The sequence below is a fragment of the Hyperolius riggenbachi genome, chromosome 5 (genome assembly GCF_040937935.1).
Source record: "Hyperolius riggenbachi isolate aHypRig1 chromosome 5, aHypRig1.pri, whole genome shotgun sequence".
Classification (NCBI taxonomy): Eukaryota; Metazoa; Chordata; class Amphibia; order Anura; family Hyperoliidae; genus Hyperolius; species Hyperolius riggenbachi.
Window position 1 is genome coordinate 72776703 of NC_090650.1, and position 24641 is coordinate 72801343.

At 43.7% G+C, this 24641-nt stretch overlaps 1 protein-coding gene across 2 annotated transcripts in view; it reads right to left on the reverse strand.

The window, feature by feature from the left end:
• Positions 1–24641, reverse strand: part of RBM33 (RNA binding motif protein 33) — a 139131-nt gene that overhangs the window by 68163 nt on the left and 46327 nt on the right. For both annotated transcript variants that reach the window (XM_068235874.1, XM_068235876.1), the window contains exons 8-12: positions 18924–19111; positions 17110–17359; positions 16074–16132; positions 3767–3893; positions 869–1608 (exon numbers count right to left, since the gene is read on the reverse strand). In XM_068235874.1, coding sequence (XP_068091975.1) covers positions 869–1608; positions 3767–3893; positions 16074–16132; positions 17110–17359; positions 18924–19111 — 1364 coding nt within the window. The remainder of the gene's footprint in view (positions 1–868; positions 1609–3766; positions 3894–16073; positions 16133–17109; positions 17360–18923; positions 19112–24641) is intronic.

The following is a 24641-nucleotide window of genomic DNA, read 5'->3' on the forward strand; positions in this document are numbered from 1 at the left end:
TCTGCGCAAGTGAAGTGCGCTCTCTACGCAACTCTGCTGGAGAGATGCGTAGAGAGCGCATTTCCTCTTGCACAAACTGGCCGCGACTGGCTAAAATAACGGGACCAGATACCGGAGCTGCAGGCAGCGGAGGACGGCGGCGTGGGAGTGATTAGTGCGCACGGGGACAGAGGAAGCCCAGGTATGTATAAATATTTTATTCTTTTCAATCTCTGGTACACTAACTCTTAGAAACCTCACATTAAATCAGTTATTGATAATGTTTGATGCTATTAGGTTTAAGAGAACCCAAGGTGAGAGTGATAGGGATGTTGCCATATTTCCTTCTAAACAATGCCAGTTGCCTGGCTGTCACCTTAGCCATAGACCATTAATAAGCATGCAGATCAGGAGCTCTGACTCAAGTCTGACTGGATTAGCCACATGCTAGTTTCAGAGTTGTGATTCTGACACTACTGATGTCAGAAGATAAACCAGACTGCTGGGCAACTGGTTTAAAAGGAAATAAATAAGGCAGCCCCCATATCACTCATCTCAGGTTCCTTTTAAGCTTCATACACATGAATGACAGCCCCCACACACCACTTTTTGCAGAGAATTTAGCATGTGTACAGTGGCCACTGCAAAATGCACAAGATGATCCGGCAATCCAAATCTTGCTAACACATTAGGGCCACTGTACACATGCTGGATTCTAAGCAGACGCAATCCCGACTGGCTGCCTCTGCTGTGAACAATCCAGTGTGTGTACAAAACCTTAGGGACTGACCACTGGAGAGAAAAAAAGACCGCTTCAGAACTGTAGCTTCATGATTAAAAAGCAGTAATGTGCTTTTTGAATGTTTGAATCCCATATATATTAACAAACCTGCATATTTGATTGATTATGAGGCATGAAGGGTTGTCCAGGAGCAGGAGGAAATGGTTGTCTCGGTGGAGGAAAATGCCTTATATTTGCAGATGGTTGACCAAAAGGTGGAATTCCAATAGGGCCTGGAGATGTTGGTATATTTAGACGAGGAGGTCTTTCCCTTGGAAATCCTGGATTATTAAATGCTTGCTGGGGTCCAGGGCCTGGCTGAGGGAAAGTTGGTTGTGAACTAGATCCTGGCTGGTTAAATCCTGGTTGAGGTCCAGCATTTGGCTGGTTGAAATTTGGCGGATTCATTCCTGGTGGATTAAATGGTGGCTGAGGACCAGATTGGTTGAATCCGGGAGGTGGGCCAGGCTGGTTAAACCCTGGCTGATTAAAATTTGGTTGATTGCTTGGGGGATTAAAGCCAGTCTGGGGCCCTGGTGGGGTAAAGTTGGGCTGAGGAGCAGATTGATTGAATCCTGGCTGTGGACCTGGTTGGTTGAAACTGGGTTGATTAAAGCCTGCTTGTGGACCAGGTGGATTAAAGCCTCCTGGCTGACCAGGTCCAGGAGGATTGAAGTTAGTCTGGGGTTGACTGAACCTGGGTGGCGGCTGGTTGAAGGCCTGTCCGGGTGGACTGAACGGTGGTGGGTTCTGACTAGGGACAGGAAGGTTAGTGTTCATGAGTGGAGGAGGAGGAACTTGAGGAGGATTTCTCTGATCAAAAATGTGATGGTTAGGAAACCGTGGCTCTGCAAGCAACAGAACAGAAGTAGGTTCAGTGACATAACAGAAAAAAGACTTTCTATGAGCTACAACAGTGGTACAAAAGCTAAATCTACACATGTACAAAAACAAACAAATAGGAAATATACAGGATTATATATTTAACAGACTCCTATTTTATCCCATTAATCACAAAAAAAAAAATTGAGCAGACACGTACCATACTTAAAGGGGATCTGTAACAATAAAAAAATATTCCTCTGGGGATACTTACCTCGGGAGGCTTCCCCGTCCTCTGTAGCCTGGGGAATCCAGCGCTGACTCACCCAAAACTTCCCCCGGCAAGTGCCAACAAGTACTGCGCAGGCACGGCAAGATTTACCTACTGGAATTCAGCGCAGGCGCAGTACCGGCTCTCCTTTTCGTGCTCAGGTGGAGATACCTGAGCATGATCAGGTCCGCTCTACTACGCAGACGACTCACGCCTCCGCAGTAGAACGGACCAGATTGGGATCGACTATTTCCACCGAGCCCGAACGGAGAGCTGCTACCACGCATGCGCTGGATTGTGGTAGGTAAATATTTACCTTGCCACTGTTCAGGGGGTCGTAGAGCTGGATTGATGGGATGGAGGAGGACAGGGGTAAGCCTCGTTAGTATCTAGAAGCTTCCCCCTTCCGAGGTAAGTTATCCCCGAGAGGGTGATAAGGTTTGCTTTAAATGTTATATAGGAATGAAACCAACCCACTTTAGTACATAAGAAGTGGGTACAAACTTTTGACTCAAATATAAACGTTGTTTCCCCCATGTCTGTTAGCAGCAAACACGCTTCTAAGTTGATTCATATATACATACCTGTCCAGTGTTCTCCCCAGGCTCTTTTAGCCGGGTGCTCCACGCGGCTAGTTTTGGATGAGCACCTTGCTGTCACCTGCTCACCTCCTCCTATGCTGTAAGCAGAGAAGCGCCAGCCCTGCATTCTGTCATCTTGCCCCACCTGGCTATTTTTTCATGCCACCCGGGTACTTTTTCATGCCACCTGACTGTAAAAAAACTGTGGGGAGAACACTGCTGTCCATCATAAAATGCTGAAAGATTGAAAGATACTGATAGACTGGTGTTGACCATTTTTTTTTTAATCACTGCTGATCTTTGGGTGTACAATTCTAGTACAGTAAATGTAATAGCATGGGCTTGGCTTCTGAAAACCTGGCAACTACGTGTTGACTAACTGTGATGTTGTAGGTCATGTAATTTTATTACTAGCTGGACTCTCTGCCACTGCTTGCCAGGTTTCTGATTTTGATACAAATGGACTCGTCTTCCAATATTATTTGCTTATATCATATTGCTATCATGAGCCAACCTATGAACCAAAAATATAAGCTAAAGAAACTCATGAAATTAAAGGACTGTCAAAAGAAAAAAAAAATGTACAATATCAATCTGATTTCATTTGAGGTGTTATAGTGGGTGTTCAGCATCAACTTCAAGCGACAATAGGAATAACTGCCTACCTATTTCTTGGAAGGATGAAAAAGCTCCCACTTTCAAATTCTGCCTGGAATTTGTGCATTTTCAGGCAACCATGGACTAATATGTTTACATCTAAGTTCGACAAGGTGTGGGGTGCTTGGAAAAGAAGCTTTTTACCTCATCTAAGACCATTTGGGTTTTTCGGCCCCCACTATTTTTGGAATAGTGTCTTGTTTTATCCTGGTCAGTTCATGCGTTAGCTCTGTCATGAAGGGAGTTTAAGTGGCCACACACGATACAAAAAAAAAAAATCCAATTTTAAAGCAATTCAATAAAACTATTGGTTGTACAAAAAAATTCAAAAACTTTCTTTTTTATTTGTGCGGGAAATCTGATCAGATTTCCTGCTGGGTACTCTTTTTTTAACTAACTGGGGAAACATTTAATAGTTGTGTGATACATCAGTCATATTTTTCAAATGTTACAATCCATCAGAAGAATAGATGGTGTGTGCCCACCCTTCCAGTGATACATGCATGACAATTGCTTATGCTGAGCCTTTCTATTGTGGATTAGACTTGGATTTTATGGTCAGTGTCTCCAAGATCCTTATGCTGCTATTTATTACTTGCTATTTTCTCACTAATAAAAGCCTTTTGATTAAAAAAAAAAATTACTATTAAAATGACAGAGCAGACAATCACATACCCCCAATGAAGAAGGGTTCACGCTCGGGCTGAGGAGGTGGTGGGTTTCTCCAAGGTTCTTGAAATCTTGGCGGCTGGCTGAAGTTGCCAGGCACTGGCCCAGGGATGTGTGGAAACTCTGGCATGCCCTATTATAAAAACAGAGAGTTCAGCAAATGTACACGGTCATGACTGGACGTCACTAAGAATCTAAGATCTCACTCTTAAAGAAAACCTGAACTGCAAATTAAAAGTCCAAACAAACATATACAAGTCATACTTACCTCCCGTGTAGTCTACTCCTCAATCTCTTTCTCCTCTCCCGCGTCCGGTTTGTCCACTGTGATCAAGGGAATTATCCATCCTCCATTTTGAAAATGGCCATTACCACATAACAGCTTCCTGGTCATCACACTGTTAAACTGTAATATCGCCCACTTGAGCATAGGGAAACATGGATATTACCTGGCAGATCAGTTGCCCTTTCAGCTATAACTGACAGCAACTGATTTATAACTGACAGTAACTGATATATTTCATTTATGACAAAATGTCAGAACTGGAAGGGATCGTAGTCAGAAGAAAATGGTGAGCTTATGAGAGAAACGCATGGCAAGGTAACTATGTAATATTCATTTGTAGTTACCTCATGTGTTTATTTCAAATAATTTTACTCAGTTCAGGTTCCCTTTAAGGCCCATAAACACACCCAAACCGCATGATTGTCTTCTGATTTTGGTCTGTTGGACGACAATCAGGTGTTTGCACGCGTGGCAAACAACTAGAAAAGCTACTGATAAATGGTTTGCTCGATCCATCCGGTAGGTCAGAAGTCAACTTACTGGACTTCAGTAGAGCAGCTCATTTATCTGTGGAAGAAAATAGTTGACATTGCAGCTTTGGCTGTTTATTCCCCATCCTTGGCAGCTGAGGTCGGAACAGCCCAAGCCGCAAATCAAACTGCCCCCCCCCCTCCCATGAATGAGCTGCCCCACAACTCCATCAGGAAGATGACTTTTGATGTCCTGACAAAAATGTGTGTTCTGGGTCTCTCCTGATTACTTGAAACAAGCCATTAATTTTTTCAATAATCAGACCTATGGCAGATATTAGTTTCATAACTAAAAAGCTATCATTTATAGTGCCCCTTTAAAACAGAATTACAATGTGGCATAACGTACAATTCAAATATGTCTACCAACTCCTTATTGACTATATAGATTGCCTTTGACCCAAAGTAATGTCCTCTTTGTGAAGATACACACAACAGCTAGTTTAAGAAACAACCATCTTGCATAATAACATAAGGCACCGTTCCTCATTTGTCAGACATTTGAAGCAAGTCAATGGCATTGTATCTGACTTGCGCTGTTGTGAACATTTTCTGCAGAAAACAAAATGAAAAAAACGGCCTACACACTCTTTACCTGCTTTTTTTTGCGATTTGCAAGCAATGTAAGTCAATAGGAATTGCAAATTTTGGCACTCCAAATACAAAAATGCACATGCCACTGTGAAGTTACCTACATACAATGTCCTGTAAATGAACTTCATTGGGTAAGCACAGAAAAAAATCGCAATGCGAAAATAAAAACGAAAAATAAAGAACTTAAAATGGCCGAGTTCAGTCTAACTCTTGTACAAGGACTAAGCAGGAAAGAGGAAGTCATCTCTACTAGGGCTTGGAGTCGGTACAAAAACGACCAGACTCCGACTTTATGAAACCACCGAACCAGACTTCCAACTCTAGGTACACAAAATTGATCCGACTCTTCGACTTCACAGCCTTGATCTCTACATTTCACTACACAGATGAGAATCCTATATTTAAGTAGACAGTTAAATGAAAAACAATCTGCTGCAAGCTCTGCATTTGACTGGGCATGTAAGTAAACAGATGGGCTGGTATAAAACTGTTCCAACAGAACTTTATAGAGCTTGAGCTTAAAGGGAACCTGAGTAGGATATGGATTTTCCCTTTTAAAATAATACCAGTTGACTGACTCTCCTGCTGATCCGGTGTCTCTAAAGGTGTGTACACACGCCATACTGTAGCAAACGACGGGTCCGTCAGACCCTCCCGCTGGGCGGACTTTCTGCCAACAGTAGCACGCGTGTACACACTGTCGGCAGACTGATAATACTGTTTCTGAAAGATCCGCTCCGCGGGAGGGTCTGACGGACCCGTTGTTTGCTACAGTATGGAGTGTGTACGTGCTTTAATACTTTTAGCCACAACCCCTCAACAAGCATGCAGGTCAGGTGCTCTGACTGAAGTCAGACTGGATTAGCTGCATGCTTGTTTCAGGTGTGTGATTCAGCCACTACTGCAGCCTAAGAGATCAGCAGGATTGCCAGGCCACGTATTGTTCAAAAGGAAACATCCATATCCCTCTCAGTTAAGGTTCCCTTTAAAGAGAACCCGTGGCACAGATCAGTTCATCAAACTGGGCACCGTCATAGCAGCAATGCTATGATGAGCACCCTGCATAGCGGTAATTAGGAGCTCTGGCGGCTGCCAGACCCCGCATTACATCTCCCTCCGAGTTGCGACAACTCAGAGGGGGAATAGTATTTAAAGCTGCCTGTGAGTTTAGCGGCAGTGGGGAAAGCTGTCATTTGGCTCTCCCCGCACTGAACTGAGCGGCACCATCATAATATGTACCAACCCGTGGCGGAATTGTTATATCTTAATAGGACACAGAGGCATGTTCTGTGCACAATGACATGCCTCTGTGTCCTATGCCATCTGTTTACCTGAGGCTTGTCAATCAGCCTCCTCCGCATTGCCTCCTCCATTACAGACTTCCCCCCGCCACTCCCCGCCTCTGCTAGCTTCCTCCAATCGGAAGCTAAGCCGCGACCCAGGACCCGCCTCGGGTTCTCCTTAAGAGTAAAGATGGCCGAGTAATGTAATTAAAAAGCTGGACTGTTATGACAAATTTCTATTCATGTAGCACTTACGGTATTTGCTGGCTAGAGTTACTACAACATTTTTTTTGTCATCATGACTTCACCTTTAAATGACAAAGCACACACAGGGTGCCTTCCTCTATGTTTTCCTTTTGTCCTGTGCAAAAGTTTAGGTCCACTTAAAAAACGCCAAATATGAAATTAAAAAATCCTTTAAAAAAACAAAACACCAAAGCAACTTTATTCCCCTCTGTTGGTCACTGCAGAAAAGTTTGCTTTATTAAATCAAAGAACAGGATCATAGGGAGCAAAGTCTTAACGGAACTCCAAATTCCTCATTAAACGTGGCTTTTCCTTCATAATACGCCATCCAGCCCACCTCCTGAACAAAAGATAAGGTGGCCTTAATCCTTTTACAGAATTAGACCCTGTTTTTCAGCTTCTTTTATCCCCTTAAATATCCATCTAGTTAAGAAATTAACATTCTCTCTCACACAATCACTACACAAATTATACTTTACATTTCCACATCTCGTGTTAATTACATGATGCTATCTGCACTAATCTATTCAAGGGCTGCAGATAACGCGGCCTGCCGCTGAAAAGGAATGAAACTTGGCATAAATTGCTTAGCGCAAAGTTAATCTTAAAGAGAAAAACAGAATAAAAGGGAAATCTAACCGCTATTATGTGGCTGGGCTTTACAGGAAGGGTCACTCGTACTTCCAGAGGACTAATTAAATGCGCTAAAGCCTTTGTAACTTAATGAATCTTTCAATAAATTACTTCCAACATCTACAACATGTTTTCATTTATTAATTTCACTTCATATGCAAGTGTTCTATTAGAATTCTAATGATGGTTAAGCAGGGTCAGGCAGACAATTGAGAACAGAGCTGGGAGATTAATGACCAATAAAGCCTGTACGCCTATTCAATTCTAAGTACGGATATCAAATCATTTCTGAGTATTTGCTTTTCAACTTTCTATTAAAGGGTCAGTCCACCTAAAATGCGGGATGTCATGTTGGTAGAGGCCGTAGAAGTTCTGTTAATCCTAGATCTTTCCAGGACTTTAGAAGTGATATCTGAACCTGAACTGACATTGTGTGCTGTAGCTAGTACCAATATGGGTCCCACTGCTTCCAGACGTGTTTTTTTTCTAAATTTCTTAAATTGTACAATAACCCAGGGCTGTGGAGTCGGTACAAAAATCATCCGACTCCTCAGTTTATGAAACCACAAACTCCAGGTAACCAAAATTGCTCTGACTCCTCGACTCCGAAGTCAAATTTTAACTAAGGCTATGGAGTTGGTTCAAAAATCATCTGACTCCAACTGTTCAGTTTATTGAAAACACCGACTCAGACTCCAGGTACCCAAAATTGCTCCGACTCCTCGACTCCAACTCCACAGCCCTGCAATAACCCTGTAAGCAGGTCACTGCTTCCCTATCTGGTAGTTGGGCTCTGTTACCACTTGAATGGAGAATGGACATTTTTTTGTCCATCCTCCGCTCATCTCTAAACAGACAGAACAGGAGCCGTTCACCCTAGTCACGCTGCAATGGATCCATGGGATCCATTGCAGTAAATACACCGCACTTCTGTGCAGTTGCTGATAGTTCAGGGCAGGCAGATGAGTTTCCCATATAGAATATATATTCAACATCTGTGTTCCATGCATGGGGGGGAGGGCGGGGATTAGATCCCTCTGCTCAGATTCAGTGTGGAAAAGGAGCGTATATCAGTCTGCATGCAACAGTTTTTAGTCCACCACATAGAGGCAAATGATATCACTTTTTTTTTGCTACAGAAAAATGTTGTTTCAGATTTAATGTTGTTGACCTCAAGGTGATAGCCAAGGAGGGAAAAGTCTTTGTTATAATGAAGGATCAACCAATCTGAAACAGTCTGTATCTATGTTGGATTATTGTTGCTCTGTAATAACAAGCTGACATCACTGCATTTCTGGAGGTGTGGCTAGCTTACAGGGACAAGGGATAATTTACATATTCAGCAGCGATACATCATGGGAGACATATGCTTACTCCAACCTGAATTATTGCGAATACCTTCTGTTTTAAGAAGGCAAACTTTTGTTTTGCTTAATCTTTTAGTAAGAGGGCTTTATAGTCCTTTGTAGCCCCTAACACATTTCAATGAGTTCTGGTTTACCATGAGCTTGCTGGGTAGTCTAACTCTGGGTGTTTCAAGTCCTACTCCATAGAGCCACATTAATCCAAGCCATGCACTGATGAGGATCAACCAATCTGAAACAGTCTGTATGCATGCTGAATTATTGCTGATTTGTATAACCACCAAGCTGACACAGTGGCCTCAATTTCACTAACTTTATCAAACGTTTGATAATTTACCTCATGGGTAAGATCTAATTTTGAATACACTAAGGTGTTATATGTTTGTTGAATGTTTTATCGATAAAACGTTCAATAAATCTATAACACCTTGATGTATTCAAAATTAGATTTTACCCATCAGGTAAATTATCAAACGTTTTATAAAGGGTTTGCTAAAGCATAGTGAATTGAGGCCATTGCGTTCCAGTGGTTCTGGAGGTGTGTTTACCTTACAGGGACAACAAAAGATGATTTGCATAGTCAGCAGTGATGCATCATGGGAGATATCATATGCTCACTCCAACCAGAATTATTGCAAATACCTTCTGTTTTAAGAAGGCAAACGTTTTTTTTTTTTCAATCATCAAGCAACGGCCTCATTTGAACCTAGTTCAAAAGCGATCTCACTTTTACCTAAAAAGACCCCACCATGAAGAACACTCCTAACAGTTATTTTAATCCTCTACATTTCAAAAAGTCACATAAGTGTTTAATTTCTTAATCAAAGCGCAGTTAAGAATTGCTCTAAATAGCATGGTGAACGCGGTGGTATTAAGATGAGCCGAGAGCAGAGGGGAATTCACTGATATGATCAAATGTGATGGTATGATAATGTATGGTAATTGTAATTAATCAGAGACTCACTAGCAAATGAAGGATGTTCAATATTGTGTAAGCTGCATTTTAAACTGCATCCCTTCTGTACTAGCTTGACAAGACCTGACAGCTGGAGGAATCTCGTGTTGCATCTGTTCACCAGCACTTATACATCGGATACGACAAAACACCCAGCTTTCCTTTACTACCTCCAGCGGCATCCTTGTTAAGCGTTACTTTGTGTGTTAACACAGGAGGTGTCCAATATGAAAACTTTGTGTTGGATCTAGTATAATACTCGAGCCTTGTGTCTGCTGAGGACCCTTCATCAGAATACGCACGCATTTCAGCAGCAGATTCATTCACACGTAATTTCCATGAAATGCCATGTAAAGCATTCAGCAGGAAATGTCACTCGCAGCCACCTGATACCATGGCCCCAGCTCAATCTGAGACAAGGCAGATCTGCATTCATTAATAATCCTATTGGGCCGCTCACCACTGCTGGAAGCACAATGTGTGGGAAAGGCAAAAGCCAGTGTTCTCCGAGACCCAGGATAAAAAGAAAATATCTGATTGGCTGAAATGGAAAAGCATTTCTCTCAATGAGGCCCAAATGGTCACTTTACTACCCAACATAAGTACTACACAGGGGAAGCTGCTGATTGGATAGCACTGCATAAATACTATTGCTTTAGCTTGTAAGCTCGCAAGGGCAGGGCTCTTAGCCTTTGTGTCTTGGAATTTGCTGTACATTTTATTCATCATGTTACATTTGTCTCTGTAATTACTAATTCTGTATTTATGTACCAATGTCTTTATTTTGTATTTGCCATTGTCTATACTATGTACTCCAGATTTATTTATTCTGTACAATGTCACAGACTAGGTTATCGCTTTAGAAATCAATAACAATTAAATAAATTACTAGGGCTCTATTCCAAAAATTGTGTATTTCTAAAAACACTTAATTTTAAACAAAAAAAAAACAACAAAAAACATATACAACTTTATTCTCCTGTTTATAAATCATTAAATAAATGGAGATGGATGCTAAACTAACACACTAAGTAAATATGCAAATAAGAAGCAATAAGAGTGATGTTACTGATGAATTCTTCTGTTGAAAGTGACAACCAATGTTACTGCGACTCTTGGCAATCCTTACACAGAGCCAGCTACCAGGGATTCTCACCGGATGCTCTCACGAGGGATTACTCGTGATTCAAATGAGGTGTGATTGGCGCAGGTGTGCGGCGGAGATACAAGGGTTTATTTACCCATAATTCCGCCGTCCGCTCCAAAGAGCTCGCACGCGTCCTATTGGTTGCATTGCAAGCCTCATACCGGCGCACTTCCTCCTTCCGGCTTGAAGGAGGAAGTTCTCCGTGTGAGGCTTGCAACGTGACCAATAGGACGCGTGTAAGCTCTTTGGAACGCAGGGCGGACGGCAGAATGGGTAAATAACTCCTTGTATCCCAGCCGCACACCTGCGCCAATTAAACCTCATTTGAATCACGAGTAATCCCTCGTGAGAGCATCCCTGCCACCTACATTAACTGTATTAACCTCCTGAGCGGTATGGACGAGCTCAGCTTCAAATAAAAAGCAGCACACGCAGCCGGCACTTTGCCAGCCGCGTGTGCTGCCTGATCGCCGCCGCTCTGCGGCGATCCGCCGCGAGCAGCGGCGAAAGAGGGTCCCCCCAGCCGCCTGAGCCCAGCGTAGCCGGAAAACAAAAAGTTCCGGCCAGCGCTAAGGGCTGGATCGGAGGCGGCTGACGTCAGGACGTCGGCTGACGTCCATGACGTCACTCCGCTCGTCGCTATGGCGACGATCTAAGCAAAACAAGGAAGGACGCTCATTACGGCCTTCCTTGTTTATTCTGGGCGCCGGAGGCGATCGGAAGAACGCCTCCGGAGCGCCCTCTAGTGGGCTTTCATGCAGCCAACTTTCAGTTGGCTGCATGAAATAGTTTTTTTTTTCATTAAAAAAAAACCCTCCCGCAGCCTCCCTGGCGATCTCAATAAAACGCCGGGGAGGTTAATCCATTAGCAGCTTCAGTAGAGAGTTATCTTGTTTGAGATAAGTGCACTGCTTTTGACCTCAATCGGCAAAACTCTTCGTGCTGTAAATTCTTGGAATGCTTTGAGCTTTCTCTTCTAGCAGAAAATATAGTCCTCTATTATCTCACACTGCCCCCTAGTAACAAGTGGCCATAAATACACATTACAGCAGTACTACCGTAATTAGAAGCAAAGAAATACAACAAGAAATTAAAAAAAAAAGTGCTAAAAATAAATTAACCTGGAGCACTTGTAAGCCTCTAATAAATTAGCTGCTAAAGGGTTAAATAACGACTCCAAAACATACATTATAATTGGTCAGAAATACTGGCTAATGACAGAGTGGGATCCACGTTTGTGGTTTGGGTAGGCAGCGGATCTAGCCAATTAGAAAACGATTTAGGAATTAAAGCAAGCCAATGAAGAGAAAAAAGGGTTAACATTTGAATACTTACATCAGTAGTGGGAAGCGTCTGGATAGTCTAGAGGACTTTCAGATCCTACTTGAGCCCAGCAAGGCTGCCCAGGACTCTACTCGGAAGGAAAAAGCCATGCACAAGCAGCTTCACTGTACTGTACATGGGTGGACCTTAGCTGCAAATGCCCAGCTTGTGGAAGCTTGTACCCCAGTGGGGGCATGGGCACGAGAAGGATATTCCACAAGCCCTTGACGAACATGGTTAGAGGTGTAAGGCTGTGTTCCCACAAGAAAGTGGAGAATGGACATTTTTTGCCTGTTCTCCACTCATCGACAGTGAACAGCTCCTATTTTATAAATAGGAGCCATTTACACCTGTCACTCTGCAACGGATCCACAAGCCCCATTGCTCCTGCCACCCTCCAGGCTAAAAATAGACAGACTGAGTGGCGGCGGGAGAGGTGAACGGTGATCGCGAAGCAGATGGTGTAGAGCGGATGCAAAATGGACGGAGCAGAGTCCATTTTGCATTGCTCTAGTGCAGGGATCTGCAGGGACCAGTCCTTCGAGGGCCAAGGTCCTCACACATTTTTGACACAGCTCAAATTAATTGATGGGTCTGAATCAGGAAAGGTGTGGTCCATCAGGTAGAACACGTTCCTCTCTTACTCAGCCCATCCTAAACACAGGCATAGATCTGGCCCTCCATGCCTGGAATTCGAAACCTGTGCTCTAGTGGGAACACAGCCTAAGAGGATCAGGGAAGCTTGTGGACGATCCAGAGGAACCCCACTACTGAGATAAGAACAGGTGTCAGTTTTTAAGCCAATTTTTGATTCCGACATGCTTTCATATCCAGTTCCCTATAAGGTATGCCAAACATCCCCATGGAAGAAGCATTACACAACTGTGGAATATCTTCTCCATTATAGGCCGTGTTCTGAAGTCGACTGCAGTATGTACAAGTGGCTAGACTGATTTCCCACCATGACTGTACTGCTTGTGTGCTGAAGCCAGGTACAATTCAGACTTCCAACAGCCAAGACATTTTTACTTGAATTGGTTCCGTACCACGTTAGTTGAAATCTACGTCCTGCAGGTGGCTGCGTGGCTCTGACAGGACGAAGATTTCAACTAGCCCGCAGCGCACTCCCACCGATCTGCACCCACCGCAGTTTGCTCGCCCTGCCGTCTGTATGACAGTAGAGCTCTGTCAGCAGGTCATGAGCCGAATTTCATTGGCTCCTGACCACATGACCACCGTGAGCTAATTACATGGGCTTATACTGCGTCAGGAGCCAATTAAAGCGGCTCCTGAACGGCTCACAAAGCTCAGCCATCATAGCAACGGCAGAGAGAGGGGCCTTTGGCAATGGGAGAGCTTTGTGACCGGCAAGAGCAGCGGGTATGTGCAGCAATTCGTTGGTAAGCGCCATTTTGTGGTACCAGCAGTCTCTGGTCCTTAAAGGGAACCTGAACTGAGTAAAATTATCTAAAATAATGACACATGATGTAGCTGCAAATAATTATTACATACTTACCTCACCTACAGGTTCTCTCAGAAGCTCACCATTTTCTTCTTACAGCGATCCCTTCCAGTTCTGACAACATTTTGTCAGAACTGAAATATACCAGTTGCTGTCATTTATATATCAGCTGCTGTCAGTTACAACTGAATGTGCAAGGTAAAGTCCATGTTTCCCTATGGCTCAAGTGGGCGATATTACAGTTTAACAGTGTGCTGACCAGGAACCTGTTATGGGGTAATGGCCATTTTCAAAATGGAGGACAGAGAATTCCATTGATCACAGTGGACAAACAGGACGCAGGAGAGGAGAAAGAGATTGATGAGTAGACTACACAGGAGGTAAGTATGACGTGTTTATGTTTATTTTGACTTTTCATTTTCAGTTCAGGTTCTCTTTAACCTCCTGGGCGATACAATAATATTTTTTTTTTTTTTTAATCAGCTCAGCGCTAGCTACATAATAGCCGCTGTGCGGCGGCATCCCACCACCCCCTCCGATCGCCTCCGACGATCAGAGCAAATAGGAAATCCTGTTCAGAACGGGATTTCATGTATGGCTTCCCCCGTTGCTATGGCGATGATCGGGATGACGCCATCGACGGAGGGAGCCCCGATCCACCCCTCAGCGTTGCCTGGCACTAATTGGCCACGCTGCGCACGGGGTGTGTGTGTGTTTGTTTGGGGGGGGGGGGGGGGGGGTGGGCGGCGTTACGGCGGGTAGCGGCGAATCAGCACGGAGCGTCAGCGATCGGTATATACACGCAGCTAGCAAAATTATGCAAATCGGCCCACCAGGGCCTGAGAAATCCTCTGCGGCGGCCTCCCCCAAGCTCAGTTCGGGATTATCGCCCAGAGGGTTAAGGGGCCAGAGACTGCTGGTAAGCAAGGGGTAAATCTGTTAGATAAGAGTGCTTATAATGGGACACCGGTCAACAACACGATTTTAATGCCTTGTACACCACATGCAATTTCACGTCAAAAAGACGGGTCGAAACGATTAGTTCTGACAGGTCCGATCTGATTTCCAATCGTTTTTCTGATTGTGTACAGAAGTGATTGGAAAACCGTTCAAAAAAACGATCGGAAGTCAGAATGGATCTGTCGGAAACAATCATTCGACCCGTCTAACAGGAAATTTAATGGTGTGTACCAGGCATAAAATATTAAACCAGTTTCCTTGATTGCAATGGTCCTCCTACAGATCTTCACAGCACTTCAGTAAACCTTGAGTATAGGAGTAGTAGCTAGTTAGTAGCAAGTATAACTGCACTCAGAGCCTCAATATAAAAGGTGCCCATAAACACTGATTCTGTTTACAAAACAAATTTCTTAAAGAGTCTGAAGCTTCCAAAAATACCTGTTTTTTTCTTGTCAGTTCTCTTCAGCATTAATGCCCTAGCTGAAACACAGCATCCCCGCTGCTGAGCGCTCAAATACCCCCGAAATCCCGGGGCAAAATTCCACGACTTTCCAGGGGGAGGCAGAGCTTTGCGTTGTAGTTCTGCCTCCATTCGTGTCAATCTCCGCAGAACTCCGCCTCCTCCCGCCGCTCTCAGTGAAAAAAGACAGAGGGGCGGGAGGAGGCAGAGATTGACGCGAGTAGAGGCAGCGCGCTACTGCGCAAAGCTCTGCCTCTTCCAGTAAGGTGCCCCGAAATTTGCCCTGGGGGTATTGAGCGTTCAGCCACGGGAATGCAACGTTTCAGCTATGGCATTAAATGCTAAAGAGAACGGACAAGTAAAACAGGTATTTTTGGAGGCTTCAGACTCTAATGACCGATTTCCAAAAACTGACCAGTTGGAAGATTTGGGTTGATCGGGGACAGGGCGGGGAGCAGCGGTTGATTAAAAACTGCTAAATGCAGTTCAACCCTGTGGTTTGAATGATTTTCAATATAATCTATTGCCGGAATCTAATCATGTGTTGTGTGTGGTAGGAATGCATTCCTCTCTAAATCAATTCCAATCTGAGGGGAATCAAACGATTTGCCACATCGGCCCTATAGTAAGTCTAAAATTTAACTTTTATTCAATATTAGATAAAGATTACTGGTGTGGTGGAGGGAGACTTCTCCTCTCCCTACCAGACTTGTATGCATTCTGGCCAGTTCCCATCACGTGCATCCTATTATATGTGCACTAGGATTCAATGATAAAGGCAATATTATCTCCCTCTTAAATGTATTCAGAATGGTGGAAGTATGTTTGTCAGCCCAGTTTTATGTTATATTGGTCGCAACCCGTATTTTTCTATTTAAACCCAATTCTCCTCATTAGTATATGTGTTATTGCAATCTATTAGTGTGTGGGTACCTTAAAACATTTCAACTAACCATACCAGACAATACGTACACGAATATTAAAAATGAGGAGGGGAAAAAAAAACATCATAAAATGACTTTATACATATCTTTCTAATATTCTTCTACCATTTCTCATTTGATACTTACTGGAAACCTAGGCGGACCCATTGTTGGACGAGGTTGAGTTGGGATTGGCAGCAGAGGAACTGCAATGACAAAAAAATATATATATATAACAGCATTTAGTCAAACTTATTTTTGCAGTGGTCACGTAAAAACCAAATTTACACTGACCCAATTACACTGGCTCAGAGGGCAAGACTAATTAGATGGTCATTTTTATTAATAACCTTGTTTAAAAAAATGCATAACTTCTCTAAAGAAATATATTTTGTTTCATAATTAGTTCATTATTAAAATTGATTAACTGAAGCCACACAGGAAAGTCCAAAATACTGACAAAATGTATACATATTCCCCTTACCATATATACTCGAATATAAACCAATTTTGAGCACCACAATTTTACCTGAGAGAAACCACAAAGATGGTTGACTAAGGACCCGTTTCCACTACAGTTGGAGCAATTTTGGGCACCCGGAGTCGGTGATTTCATAAACGGAGTCCGGGTGGAGTTGTGTGATTTTGTACAAAAGTTAAGTATTAGACTAAGGAGTCGGAGTCGAAGAGTCGGAGCCATTTTGAGTACCCGGAGTCGTGGTTTTAAACTGAGGAGTCGGAGTTGGAGTCAGAAGATTTTTGTACCGACTCCACAGCCCTGGTGGAATCTGCAGCGTTTCTCCGCGCGTGATGCGAGACGAAATTCCAATTCGGAAACAGACACTGCACCAGAGTGGAAATTGTGCTAGCTAGCCTCGCTACAAGCAGTGAAGAGGCACCCTCCCCATGGAGTCCCATCTCAACACGACATACTGTGGTTTTCTGCCACCGGGTATTACCGATGCATGTAAAACCAAGAAGGCGCTCTGTGTTACAAAAGCTGCCATTAGCCTGCATTTTGATTGCACATGAATAGCGCCAGTGGCTGGCAGCTTGAACTGCCCGAAACGCGCAGTTGAAAACCCCCATGGAAAAGACGCCTTAGAGATGTTGTGGTGACAAAGCTGGTCAAAACAAAAACCAACACACTGTATAACAATGAGAAAGGAGGTAGAAGGCTCACCTTGAACAGGTGCCACATTCCCCTTAAAATGGGGGTTGATGTGGATGTTTTTAGATTGTTGCTGTGGTGGTGATGATAACTGTGGGCTAGACTGGGTTCTCTTTCCCTGCTGTGATGACTGTAACCCCTCAAGTGAAGAATTCTTCGGTTTCGGCAGTGGAAGGAGGGACTGAATATGATGTTGCTGCTGGTGATGGTGATGTTGCTGTTGGTGGTGTGGCTGATGCTGAAATAAACTTCGAATAGGCTGCTGGGAAAAACAAAAACAAAAGAGATTCACAATAACGTTTCAAGACAAAGTAAATATACAATTAGTAGCCCAGTAATCCCCAAACAATCCAAAATCAATTGAAAGTAAATCAGCTGGACATGCTGGGGAAATATATGACAAAGTGATCAAATCAGCTGGAAAAAATAGGTGCACAACCAGCCTAAAGGGGCCCATACACTCAGCCGATTTTCTGGCCGACCGATCGATCGATTGCAAATCGGTTGGCCAATCGACCGATCGATGGCCGATTTCGATGGATTTCCATCGAACTGGCAGGGTAGAAAATTTAGGTCGATCTGATGAGATTGCTTATCAGCTTGCATTGGCCTTAATGGAAATCTGATGGCAAAAAAATGCCATCAGAACGAATTTCAATAGATTTCAAACTGAAATCTATTGGAATTCTATCCTGGTAAAAAATGTTCTAAAAACGCATCAGATAGATCATCAGATGCATTTCTTATCTATCTGCTGCCAATCTGACGAGTGTATGGGCACCTTAAGAGTGCCAAGTCTCTTTAGGGTTCTGCTGGAAGCTGGGCCTTAATGTAAACCTGAGACAAAACAAAAGGATTTATACTTACCTGGGGCTTCCTCCAGCCCCCTGAACTGCGTGGCTCCCTCAATGTCTGTCCGACTCGTTCTCCCACTGTCTGCCCTGGTAGTCGCTGATTACTGCACAAGCGTGGCTCTAGCTATGCGCCTCCTTGGTCCTGAACAGTTAGTTAAAGGGGGCCTGGGGAGCCTATTAAAAACAAAAACCTGGCACTTACCTGGGGCTTCTATCAGCCCCCTGCAGCTGTCATGTCTTACGATTTTCTGTTCCCCGCCCCCTGCCTGGTCTAATTATTTGCCTAAACAGACAACTAGTGCTCTCTCCCATGTGCATCATCGGGAGCTTACTGTGCAGGCGCAGTACAAAGTTTTTTGTACTGCGCCTGCACAGTAAGCTACCGATGACTGCCGCGCAACCGCAGTCCTAATTCAAGAAGAATTAGACCAGGACCGGTGGCGGCTAATGGAGAATCGTAGGAGGATGGCGCGGGACATTACAGATACAAGGGGCGATAGAAGCACGAGGTAAGTGTCAGGTTTTTGTTTTTAATAGGCTCCACTGAACCCCTTTAACTGTACAGGACGAAGGAGGCGCACAGCTAGAGCCACGCATATGCAGTAATCAGCGACTACCAGGGCAGACAGTGGGAGAACAGACAGGCAGTGAGGGAGGGATGAAAATGCTCCCGCCTACAGAATCAAGACCAAGGAAGTGCAAGGCCAGGACCGAGTATGGGCATTTGTCTCCCGACTGCATAACTGACCAGACAGACACGGAAGGGAGCCCACGGACTACAAGGTCATGGAAGAAGCCCCAGGTAGGTATAACTTCCTGTTTCTCTGTTTCAGGTACACTTTAAAGAGAAGAGTTAATACTATTACACTTAAGATGATGAAATACAAGTCAACATAGCACAGAAAGTATATCAACAGTAATGTAGACTCTTTCTCTATATTTATATATATAAAAAAAATAATAATCAGGTACCCCTTGGTGCTGCCTTTGATCTCTGGAGTTCCTCCTGTTGTGCTCGTTTCTCTGATCCACCATTCCACGGCCCATCGCATGGTTACCTCCCCGCCTGCCGCCACCTCTTCTAAAGTTAAAGCGCTGTTTGCGCTGACGCTCCATCTCTTCAAATTCCATCAGAGATGCTTTCGCTTCAGCAGAAAGTTCTGCCGTGAGCAAAAAACAAAAAAAACTATAAATAAGAGCGCGGCTCATAGGAAATTCTATGTGAACAGTAGTTCAAATAAGACAACAAAGTTAACAGACAATAAGACAGCACAAACAGTAAAAAACAATGAGGAATGTGCAGAAAACCTGCCAAACAGATTTTTGTTAATGTCCTAGTTCCATCTGAATAAATCTGTAAAAGCTAAGAAATGTGTGGGCTTTATTGCAGCCGCCACTATGCTCTGCAAAAGAAAACAGTGACGTTCTGAGTGGGTGCCCACGGATGGCAGAGGGTGATGAGATAGGCAGATAAAATCCAGCCACCAAAAGCCTGGCACAGACTTCAGATTAGTCAAGCATCGCCCAAACCAACATCTCCAGTTAGGGCAATGATACCAATATAGCCATAAAGAGTGGTCAGGGCAAGAGGCCACATGATGCAGTGACAAAGGGCAGCTGATGACATGAATCAGGCCCCCTTTAAAAAGGATCACAAATTATTTTTCCAGGCAATAGATCTTTTATGGAGAAATTAAGAGTGATTTTTAACTTTTGGCTTGCCTGGTTAGCATCCTCATTACTGGTTTACCAGATAAAAATAAAGAATTGATTCTCTGATTTTATGCCTGACGGTTACGCTTTAAAGCAGATCCGAGATGAAAAACTAGGTATAACAAGTAACTTGTCTATATAGCTCATCTAAAGTTTAGATAGTTTACACAGCAAATCTAGCTGCATACAGCTTCAACAGTTTATGATTATTTATTCCTGTGATACAATGATGGCAGCCATGTTCGGTTTGTCATCATTACACACAGGCAAGCTGATAGCATCTCCAGCCTTCAGCTCGGGAAGTCACTGCGATTTCCCTATAACTTCCATTGAGCCAATTCGCTCAGAAAATGGTGCAGGCAGCGCGTTTGCGATTTCAAAGAAATAAAAACGCTCACATGTGAACACTCTCATATTAAAACATTGCACAAGTGGTTTTAAGGCGATTTCTAAAATCGCCAGCATAAAAAGAAAAAAAAAAAAAAACAGAAGCGCTCATAGTGTGAAAATGGCCTAATGGTCCTCTGATGCATTCAGAGCCCAACTGTTTGGATAACCGTTACAGACACAAGTGTTACATCCTAAAACCCTTAGGGTACTGCATGTGCAAACATGAACTATTGCAAACGTACAAACATTTACCCAAGAAGTCCCACTTGGATGACCAAGGTGAAGGTGCGTACACACCTTCGATGAATGTTGCCGGTGGGAATTACCATGGCGACATCGCTGGGCCGGGCTGGACAGACGCAAGTCAGCTATGTTGCTATACAGTGCGGCACATACATGAAGTCACATGACGAGCGGGGGAGCGGGGTGAAAAATGTGATCGTCCGTCACCGGCAGTGAGTTATCCACCAGATGGATTGCTGTACACAAGCCTTGATATCAGCTAAGGTGGTCATTACTGGCTGCCTCAGCCGACTTTAGTCAGGTGTGTATGAGCCAAGTTGGCCACTAATCATCCAATCTTTCTCATCCAATCTTACCATTTCTATGTTATATAAGGGACTGCCTAAATTATGCATTCAATACATTCACTTAATTTACCCTTAGGGCGCGATTCCACTTGACCCGGCTCTTCTGGGTCTGCGGGGAAAGCAGCCGAATCCCATCAGCCGAGCCATGCACGGCTATAGGATCCACAGCCTCCCCGCACCGATTCAGATGGAAAAGCCGGCCGAATCGCTACCGCTATGATCTATGAACTTTTGACCCTTTTTATCTCTGTCCTGCTCTCACAGCCAGGAAAGTGCTTTATGGCTGCAATTCCTTATCAGTGAGGGTTACGCTATAGTCCGACCCGGGTAGACTGTCACTTGCATACCAGATTTTTAATTCTTTCAGGCACACAAAATAAAAACGGAACACAGCATACTGTATTTTTTGGACTATAAGACTCACTTTTTCTTCCTCAAAAGTGTGTGTGTGTGTGTGTGTGTGTGGGGGGGGGGGGAGCCACTGCATCTTATAGTCCAAATGCAGGGAGTTCCTGACTTGTGAATGCCTGCCAATATGAACCTTCAATCTGCCGCAATGTCAGGGACTCCCTGGACTGTGCCCAAACGGAGGACAAACGGGGGGCATAGAGGAGGACAAACGGGGGGCATAGAGGAGGACACAAGGGGGCATAGAGGAGGACACAAGGGGGCAAAGAGGAGGACACAAGGGGGACAGAGGAGGACACAAGGGGGGACAGAGAAGGACACAAGGGGGGACAGAGGACGACACAAGGGGGGACAGAGGACGACACAAGGGGGGACAGAGGAGGACACAAGGGGGGACAGAGGACGACACAAGGGGGGACAGAGGAGGACACAAGGTGACATGAAGTACAAAGGTAGCATAATCCACAAGATGCCCCTTCACTATGGATGCTCCTGGTTTAGTATATATTTTTCCCCTGGGTTTTGTCTTCTAAACCTCGCCCAATACAAGTTCCAATTAGATAGCTGGGTAGTATTGAACGCCTCCATGCTACCCGGCTAATTTTAATCTACTGTAGTTTTACATAAAACTGGGTGCCTCTTTACCCTTATTGCGTGCATTTACTCCCCGCCCCATAGAGGTTGGAGGGGACCCTTCTGGTCTCACTTGGCGGACCCCATTGTGAGAACCAGTCGCCTACACAGTAGAGTAGGCCCGATCAGGCTCGGCAATCTCCTCCTGAGCCTGATAGAAAACCACTACTACACAAAATAAAAAAAACATTCAGAAAAAAAAGCACTTAAAGTGGATCCAAGGTGAACTTTTACACATTGCATAATTGTGTTCCTTTCCTATTGTTTATATGGCATTCCTCAAGCCAAATACTTTTTTGTTTTAATACTCTAATTCCCTATAAACTAAAAAAGCCACGCCCACAGGTTTTCAGAGAGCCAAGGCACTCTCAGACAGTAGCAAGGGCTCATGGGAGCTCAGTCTGGGGAGGAGGAGAGGGAGGTGTTACTAACCATTGATCTCAGAGGCAGAAGGGAGGAGGAGAGGTGATTAGGCTGATGGCTCAAGATACAGATAAGCCTGCCTCTGTGTAATGTTTACAAACAACATGGCTGCTGTCACTGTATCACAGGAAGAAATAATCACATTCTAATAAAACTGTTTGCAGTTAGATTTGCTATGTAAACCATCTAAACTTTAGATAAGCTATATAGACAAGTTACTTTATAGTTAGTTTTTCATCTCGGATCCGCTTTAAACATATTTTTGCAATCGGAAAGAGTGACCAGGTCTTTATTCAGAACGTTTCACTGCATGGAGAAGGGTTAACGAGAAATCAAACACATAAACACGATAAATGTGATCTTTACCTCACCCAACACCTGCCCCTCCCCCTTCCCCCCTGCTTACACTGGACTCCCATTCACACACTTCATGCCGTGAATCAGCAATTATTTTTCATCTGGCTCTAAGTGTCAAGATTAATTTCACCATCCCTAGTAATAAAATGGTTTCAAATGACATATTTAATCAGCACATAAAAATACTTCCCTCCAATAGAGACAAGCTGTCACAAAAGGTCACCGATATGTGACAGGACGAAAATTATGTTTGTTACTTCAACTGAAATGTTAATTCATTCTTTAAGTGTTTCTTTAGAATTACTCAGCTTTGAGGAATAGAGACGGGAACTAAATAATTTTATATTTTCTAGGAGATTCAGTTTCATGATTAAATAACCTGTGTTTCCACATACAAAGCAAAGGGATAGTATTCTAGATGTACGGATGAAGCTATGCACAAGAAGATGGGGCTAAGGCAAGCTACTGATATTTTAGATATACAGTACATGCAAAAATGGGCAATTTTAAATCATGTTCTCGTGTTAAAGCACACCTGAACTGAGAAGGATATGGAGGCTGACATTTATTTCCTATTAAACAATGCAGATTGCCCTGCTGTCGTGCTCAGCCTTTGTCTAATACTTTTAGCCGTAAGCATGCAGATCAGGTGTTCTGACTTAAAGTGAACCTCCAGACTAAAAAATCTACTCAGCAGAACTGAAAAGGCTTGGTGTTTCTTTAACAGTTTCACAGCATCAGAACTTTGTTTTTCTTACCGAAGCCTCACTTTTAGCTGCACAGAAGAAACCTGCCCAGGCATTTTTCCTTGATGCTGTGCAAAGCATGATGGGATTTCTGATGTTATTGTTCTCATTCTGCTGTTTTGGCACAATTTTTTTTTTTTAATTTTTAATTTGAGATTTGAAGCCTAGTGTGCGCAGCTGGGAGTGGTGATCAGGACACAGGACAATTGGAACTGTGTCTCATGCTCCCTGTCACCTCCGTTCAACCAAAAAGATGGCTACCCCCTTGAAAAAGATGGCTGCCCCATGACATCACAAACATTTGCCTGTTCTTTTAAAACAGAGTGGGTAAGAGGTTATAGTACCTATTTTAATTAACATAACTAATGTAACTTAATGACAGCATGTTTGTTTAGGCTGAAGTTCCCCTATAAAGAGAAATCGTAACCAAGAATTTAACTTCAGCCCAATCGGTAGCTGATATCCCTTTTACATAAGAAATCTATTCCTTTTCACAAACAGATCATCAGGGGGCTCTGTATGGCTGATATTGTGGTAAAACCCCTCCCGCAGAAAACTGAGGACCTTGGTCCTGGCAGTTTCCTGTCTGTGAACCTAGTTGCATTATGGGAAATAACAGCTGTTATCCAACTGCCAAAAAAGCAAACTGCAGCTACTTCCAGTGACATCACCAGCCAGCAGTAAAAATGTCACCATGTGAGAATGTAAATCAGGGAGAGGAAAGATTTTACAATGGACAAACACTGACTAAATCATTTATACATAATTATTGTAAAACAAAGCACTTTTTTTATTACATTATTTTCATTGAAATTCCTCTAAATGTGACTAGATTAACTGTATGCTTGTTTCGGGTGTGTGATTCAGACACTACTGCAGCCAAAAAGAGCAGAAGGGCTGCCAGATAACTGGTATTGCTTAACAGAAAATAAATAAGGCAGCTACCATATCCTTCTCATTTCAGGTGTATTTTAAGCTACGTACACACCTTTAATAACAACAGTCCCTAACAAACCGGACAAGATCTCTAAGGCAACAGTTCCATGACACAAACATCCTTTAGCTACAACTGAGTGATGAGTTCTGGCGTTATGGAGAGGGGAAGAGGGATGACAGCATGACACACAATGGAGTGGCTCCATTACCATCGGTTAAAGCAGGGCTGGACCGAGGCAGAGGCTAGAGAGGCTCCAGCCTCAGGGCGCAGTGTAGGAGGGGGCGCACAACTCACTCAGCTATCATTCCCCTATTGTGTTTAAAGCAGAGATAAATAATAAAAAGGGATACATAGCAGTGACTGCAAGCCAGATAACTATAGATAATGATGTTTGGGGCCCTGGGTCACCTTTTAGTCTAATAGCAATCAGTGTGTGACGGCTAGAGTGGGAGGGATGGATGGGCGCACTTGGTGTCTCAGCCTTGGGTGCTGG